General features: G+C 43.8%; 1 protein-coding gene across 1 annotated transcript; it reads left to right on the forward strand.

Annotated features, from left to right (window-relative positions):
• The first annotated feature begins 66 nt into the window (after nucleotides 1-66).
• On the forward strand, nucleotides 67-6989 carry TRMT2A (tRNA methyltransferase 2 homolog A). Its single transcript, XM_040080787.2, has 11 exons — nucleotides 67-1006; nucleotides 1679-1787; nucleotides 2274-2455; nucleotides 3317-3431; nucleotides 3691-3806; nucleotides 4340-4451; nucleotides 4922-5044; nucleotides 5314-5389; nucleotides 5862-5978; nucleotides 6194-6290; nucleotides 6624-6989. Exons 1-11 carry the CDS (start codon nucleotides 426-428, stop codon nucleotides 6907-6909), a joined length of 1914 nt encoding a protein of 637 aa, XP_039936721.1. The 5' UTR covers nucleotides 67-425; the 3' UTR covers nucleotides 6910-6989.
• The last annotated feature ends 92 nt before the right edge of the window (nucleotides 6990-7081 follow it).

Raw genomic sequence — 7081 nt, forward strand, 5'->3', positions numbered from 1 at the left:
GCCGCCCGCCCCGGCCCCGTCACATCGATCCCCCCACGGGTCCCCGGAACCGGCCCCGGTGCCGGCCCTGTCTCCGACCCCCGGTACCGACCGCCGGCCCGGCCCCTCCCGCCCCCCGAGAAGCGTTTTTGTTTTCCCGTTTCCCAGGCGCTTTTCCCATCAACCCCCGCGCTATGGCGGCGACCGCCCGCGTCCCGGCCCAAGATGGCGCACGCGTGAGGGAAGGGGTGATGTGTGAGCCGCTGTTTTTAATGTGTTTAAGGGTCTCCGGTGCTTTCGGGCGCGAGGAGCGGCAGCGCTGAGGGGCAGCGCTCAAAAAACCACCAGGTCGTTCCTCTGCCGTCATTCTCCTCGCAGCAGCCCGTCCGTGAGGCTACGGCCCCGCCCCGGGAGGTGTGTGGGGTGGCTGAGGGGCTGGCGGGACCATGGCGGAGGAAGGCGAGCGCGGCGACCCCGACCGCCACACGGCTCCTGTGGCCGAGGCTGGAGATGGGGCTGAGGCGGACAGCCAGGGCGGGGAAGATCCCGCGGAGAGCCCCGACGTATACAGATATATTAAGGGAGACTTGTTCACCTCCGAGATCTATAAAGTAGAGATACAGAACCTGCCCAAATACATTGGGTTTAATGATGTGAAAAAGTTTCTTGCCAAGTACGGGCTCAATCCTCACAAGATAAAACTCTTCGGGAAGCAGACGTTCGCCTTTGTGACATTCAAGAGCGAGGAGGAGCGGGACAAGGCCATGCGGGTGCTGCACGGCGCGCTCTGGAAGAGCCGCCACCTCAGCGTGCGCCTGGCCAAGCCCAAAGCCGACCCCATCGCCAAGAAAAGGAAACAAGAAGAGGATTCGGAGCAGGGAGAGGCGAAGCGCCCGGCTCCCTGCGGAGAGGAGCCTCTGAGCAAGCGGATCGCGGATGTGGTGACCCCGCTGTGGAACGTACCCTACGAGGAGCAGCTGGCCCAGAAGAAGCAGGAGTGCGAACAAGTGCTGCAGAAGCTGACAAAGTAATTCCTGTTTGTAATGTAATGTGTACAAGACTTGGCCTTGTGATGGGATGCAGCTAAATTCACACCAGTTGATACCTCTAAACGCGGGTCCCCGGTCAAAGTAATTACAAGAGGATCTGCGATGCTACAGCCTAGAAGCTGTTCCTGTTTCACCAGTTACAAAACTTGCTGTTATGTTCTTAGTCACTTTCAAAAGATTGCTTAATGAAGGGAAATCTGTTTTAAAGTCTGTTGTTCCATAAGCAGAAGGATGTTTGTGCCCGTAAAAAAAATGGCATTGTCATATGGTGTAAGAATCGATCTGTAGAGATGGCAAGTTACTACTGGGATTTTCTCTTTTAAAATCACCTCAAAATTTTATGCCTGGTCTTTGGAGATCGAAGCATCACTTCTGTCTCTTGCCTTGGATAAAACTGGCATTCATTATCATTCATGGGTATGTTGATAAATCCAGTACATAACCATTATAACTACATTTGACCCTTACTTTTTCAGGTTACAGCACTTACAAAGTTGGAGAGGGTTTGTCTGTTAAAAAATTCTGGAAGAAACACACTTCCATGTGATAATCTGATCCTTTTTTTGTGCCCTATACAAAAAAGAAGTGCAACTCTTGACCTCAGTTTTTTTAAATGTGTGCTTTACACTTTTTGTTTCTGATTTGGGCAGGGAAATAGGAAATAACAACAGAGCTTTATTACCCTGGCTGTTCCTGCAGAAGCAGAAGTTTAATAAATTATGTTGCCCAGTGGATGGAGTGAAAGCATCACCCTTACAGGTAATGTAATCTCAGGTAAAGTGTGGAACTGGGTTAATGAGCTGAGGGTTATGTTCATTATTTGGTCTTGAGAGACAGCAGACAAAATGAGTATTTTACTTCATCTTGTAATAAATGATGAATTTTAGATGTTGTTGCCTTTCATGTAAATACTGTGTGGAAATACTAACAGGAAGCAGAAAAATTGATATCTGACTAGTAGAACTTTAAAATGAATATGCTGTCCTTGCTAGCCTGTGTTGTAAGCTAATACATTCCTCAACAGAGGCAATATTTTGCTTTTTAAATAACAAGATTGACTAATACCTTTTCCTTATTACTCTTAGTTCACACACATCACAATCCATTAATATCTTGCATATGAGCTAAATGTCCTGTGTCCGTTTTCAAATGCATTTAACCACGTGGGACTTGTTTCAGGAGAAACTTGGCATGTACAAATAAATGCTGTGTAAATATCTTAACATAACTTTATTTTAAATCTAGACTGAATATCGCAACAAATGTGAGTTCTTGATTGGGATTGGTGTAAATCAAGAAGACAAAACTGTGGGTTGTCGTCTTGGCAAATATAAGGGTGGTACATGTGCTGTAGTGGAGCCATTTGATACTGTTCACATTCCTGCTATTGCCAAAAAAGTAGTAAAAGCTTTCCAAGACTACATAAGGTGAGCATAAGTAAAATGAGTTCTACATAAAGGTTTTGATATCTTAATCAAAAATATTTATGAATTTAATTAGTGTTTGTTCTGAGTTTAAGATCTAAGATACACCAGTCTCAAATTTTAGCAATTCTGTTTCCACCTTGTGCCTGGATCATGGGGAGTTTTTCCCTTGCTCCTGCTCAGCTGCTCAGAGATGGGGGACAGGTACCAGCTGAACACAGCTTCATTGCAAGCAGTGGGATGTGTAGGTCTGCAGTAAAAGGTGTGTGTTACTCAGGAGCTTCTTCCACTAACTGGAACGAAGCACTCAGAAAAACACTTCTGAAAGGAGGAATTATTTAACCAAGGTCCTTTGCTTCCTTGGATGAGGCGAAGAATCATCCTACGGGAAGGAATAATCCAAAAGTTGCACATTTAAGCAAGAGCACTTTTTTGGAAAAAGGGGATGCATTCTTTAAAAAGCAGTTAAATCCACAAAAAATGGAACCCTCAAGAATCATGAAGATGGAAGATTTGAACTTGGTACGAAGCAGAGAAGCTAACGAAAGCATTATAAAAAGTTGTGTCATTCTCTGAATGCAGTGAGAAGCTCCCTCTTGCCTCTGTAATTTTGCATGGGTTAAAATGGGTAAGAGGATTGTGAGAAGGAGGGACAGATTGTTTTGCTTTAGGAGATATTATGCACCAGTCTTTCTTAGTTGGAAGTCATTCTTTTTTTGACAAATCGATGTACCCTCCTTTTGTAGTCAGCTTTTTTTCCCATCACTTCACACAGTGACCTTCTGTTGACTCAATAAACTGTTTAATGTGACACAAAAAAAAAAGAATTCTCTGCATAAGTAACCGAGCTTCTGCAAATTGCAGGTCAACTCCTTACTCCGTGTACAGCCCTGAAACCTACGAAGGGCACTGGAAACAGCTCACGGTCCGCACCAGCCGCAACGGCCACATCATGGCAATTGCTTATTTCAACCCTCAGGTATTTCCCTTGATGTGTCATGGGCAGCCCAGACTCACAGCTTTAGAACTACTTACATTTGATTTTATGAGTTGTGCATGCAAAGGAGAAATAGAAGAATTACTTGGTGTGGTTTACCTTGCTTCACTGCTCTAATTCTATTTAGACTAAGCTGATACATGGAAATGAACAAGTAATATTCTTATGTAAATCGTACACTAAATCATGTGTTGAAGTCACTAAAACGATTACTCTCCCTTCTTTCACATGAAAACTTTAGAAATTGAGTAAAGAAGAGCTAGCTGAACTGAAAATCTCTCTGGCAAAATACTTCACAGAAGGGATGGGAAGGAGCAGTGGTGTTACTTCCCTGTACTTTGTGGAGGAAGGACAAAGGTGAGGGGAGTTCACTTTGCTTTGGGGGATTTTGGTGGTGGTTGGATTTTTGGTGTTTGCAGAATTTGACAGCATTGTTTTGTCTACTACACAGAAGTAGCAGCAGTTGTTACTAATCCTGCAATTTCCCATTCTCTGGGTAAAGGCAGCAAGACTTTCAGTGAGTGAACCCACTGGCCAGTGCTGGCTGGCAAGCTATAGAAGTTTAGTGCAGTAGCTGAATGTTTGTTATTACCAAGTAACTTCTGCCTTTTTTCCCTCTTTATGTGAATTTTTCAATCTCCCCATCCTCCACCGAGCACAAGGCGCACACTATCTTCACCTGGAGATGGTGGAGGTCCTTGCACACTCTGAGACATTAATGGCCAAGGAGTCTCCAAGAACAGATGATAAATGTCACTGCTTAGGATGTAGCACTACAGTTTGTAGGATGATTATAGCTTTGGTAAAGATTGTAACAAACATATTTGTCTTCTTTTTTTGGTTTTGTTTCCCCATCCCTATTTTGTCTCCCATTCCTCCCCTACCCCCAGGAAATCTCCCAATCTCGAAGACTTGCCTTTGGAGCATGTGGCTGGTGATAAGTACATATATGAAGAACTCCTTGGCCTAAAATTTAGAATTTCTCCTCATGCATTTTTTCAAGTAAGGATGATGTGAAGCTGCTCATTTAACTGGAACTGCATGAATGCTCTTGAGCTTGACTAATGCTGTGGAACAAGATATTATATACCTAGAAGTTTAACCTTTTATGTATTTGGTGTGATTAAATAGCAGTAAGTGTTATGTTTGGCTGTAAAAGCAGTGAATGACTGTAAGCTTGATGGGAGCACATTGAAGACAATGTTTTGTTTTCTAGTTCATTATCATTTTCCTCCTGTTTCGTGGCAGCCTTTTGTAACACTGAACATGCAGTAATAAAGTTCAGGAGTCTTGTATCACTAATTTTTGTTTGCTTTTCCAAAACTCATTTCTGCCCTTCCAACACTTTAAAATGTGTTTTTAATGTATAATGATTTGGTTTTTAGAAACGAGAAAACATGTTTTACTAAGACTCATTAAAACATATTTACAGTTTACGAAGAAGTTGATCTATTGGAAACTTAATTTCCCAGGTGAACACACAAGCTGCAGAAGTGTTGTACGCTGCCATCGGGGAGTGGGCACAACTGAGCCAAGAGAGCACCGTGCTGGACATCTGTTGTGGGACAGGAACCATTGGGATTTCCTTAGCAAAGGTTGGCAATTTCTTTTCCTGGATAGGAAAACTGTGGCTACAAGGGAAGAAAATCCCTAATGCATATGAAATGCAACAGATTATATCTTAATTTTTTGAATTAATTTGTAATTGAGCTGCCTGCAGCTGCTTTACCACATTGTTGTGAAAGCTCACTCTTGTGTTAAGCAGCCCAGGTAGGAGTCGTAGTCCCTGTTAATTGCTGATGCTGTGAAAAATTAAACTCACACATACAGACCACAGAGGGATCTTATTCCTTTGATTCTCCAGAGAGTGAAGAAGGTAATTGGAATTGAGCTCTGCCAAGAAGCTGTGCAGGATGCCAAAGCAAATGCCCAGATTAATGGTGAGTTAAGCTGAAATGCTGAGGCCTTTGTTTGGTAAGGTGTGTTGCACAGCCAGTTGTTCTCTACCTTATCTAAGCAGCCTGGAATTACATGTTGTTGATAGTGATCTTGTCCCATTTAAACACTTAATTGCTCTTGAAAACAAATACCTTGTTAGCCTATGAGATCAATTTTCCAGTTGAACAGCTGCTTTTAATTGAAAAGTAAAACATTTTATTTCAGTGCAAAAATGAGATAAAGCCACAGCTACCCTCCTAAAGAAGACTTTAACATAGCTGGTGTTTGTGAGCTTTTACTTTAATCCAGGTAATGGAAGGTGCCCAAATTAATGGTCTGGAGTTAACAATGATTCCAGGGTAGACTAAACAGTTTGGAGTTTCTGCGCCATCAGTACTTAATACCGAAGGTGAAGAACTGAAAGCTGCTTTGTCTAGAGAAGTACCCAGGTAACATCTTTTCTTTTTCTTACAGAACTGAATAATATTGAATTTTATTGTGGGAAGGCAGAAGATATTGTTCCTTCCCTAATGAACGTTTTGGCTCCTCAGAACGTGATCACAATTGTAGATCCACCACGAGCAGGGCTGCGTAAGTTCACCAGTTAGGTTTGTGTGTTCTCTTAATGGGTGCTGGGTGGAAAGCCAAAGAAAACACCATTGGGTAAATTAAGTGGAGGCTTCAGGTATAGCTTGGAGCAATATTGCAGCAGTTTTGTTGTTTCTGGATATAACCTGGCATTTTTCTGTGAGGCTCTTGCTGCACACACGTAACAGTAAACAGCTGTTGTGGTTTTGGTCATCTAGATTCCAAGGTAATTCTTGCTCTTAGAAGAGCTGAACATCTGAAGAAGCTCATCTACGTCTCCTGCAATCCCAGAGCGGCAATGAATAACTTTGTGGAGTGAGTGTTTCTTGAATTAAGTTGACTTACTAAATGTGATAAGCAGAAAACTATGCTTTTGAGGATGGGGGGGACCATTGCTGGATTTTTATTTGCAAGCCATGTGCCTTGAGGTTTACCTTTCACCAGAAATAGCTGGGAGCTGTGGCAGCTGGCTTGGAACTGTGTTACCCAATACACGAGTCATAATGGAAATATTAGGGATAGTGAATAAGCCTGTCATGGAACTGAGGCTTGAGGAAGCAAAACCTCTCTGAGAAGAGCAGCGGTGATGAGCAGTGTATTAAAATATTAATACATTTCTTCCTGCCCTTCTTTCCCCTCCCCTTCCAGCCTGTGCCGGGCCCCTTCCAACAGGGTGAAAGGAGCCTCGTTCCGGCCCGTGAGAGCCACAGCTGTGGATCTGTTCCCTCAGACCAGGCACTGTGAGTTACTGATCTTCTTTGAGAGGGTGCAATACGCCGATGGCAGCTCTGCAGCAGCAGCGCCCGCTGCCAGCCAGATCACAGCAGAGGCCTGTGGCACCCAGGGCGTGGATGGCATCAGCCCAGCCCCCAGGGAGGGGAGCCAGGCTGCCGCTGGCCGTGGGGACAGCAGTCCAAGGGAGGCGTCACCGTAACTCCTCAGAGACTGTGCAGAAACTACTTTAGCTTTTTAACTGTGTCAGGAACATCACTTCTGTAACAGCCAGGTAATAAATCTCCGTACAACAGAGTAATTGCAAGGCTTCCAACTTATTTCATCATCCTGATTTGAATTAAATTTCATTATCATAGATTCCCAGAAGGGTT

The sequence above is a fragment of the Hirundo rustica genome, chromosome 17, assembly GCF_015227805.2.
Source record: "Hirundo rustica isolate bHirRus1 chromosome 17, bHirRus1.pri.v3, whole genome shotgun sequence".
NCBI lineage: Eukaryota > Metazoa > Chordata > Aves > Passeriformes > Hirundinidae > Hirundo > Hirundo rustica.

What these genes read in the sequence shown, in the direction of transcription:
- TRMT2A (XM_040080787.2), top strand. Translation starts at nt 426, where the DNA reads ATGGCGGAGGAAGGCGAGCGCGGCGACCCCGACCGCCACACGGCTCCT. An exon ending in TGAAAGCATCACCCTTACAG is followed by an intron (nt 1,788 to 2,273) that starts GTAATGTAATCT and finishes TTTTAAATCTAG; the next exon opens with ACTGAATATCGCAACAAATG. An exon ending in TTGGGATTTCCTTAGCAAAG is followed by an intron (nt 5,045 to 5,313) that starts GTTGGCAATTTC and finishes TTGATTCTCCAG; the next exon opens with AGAGTGAAGAAGGTAATTGG.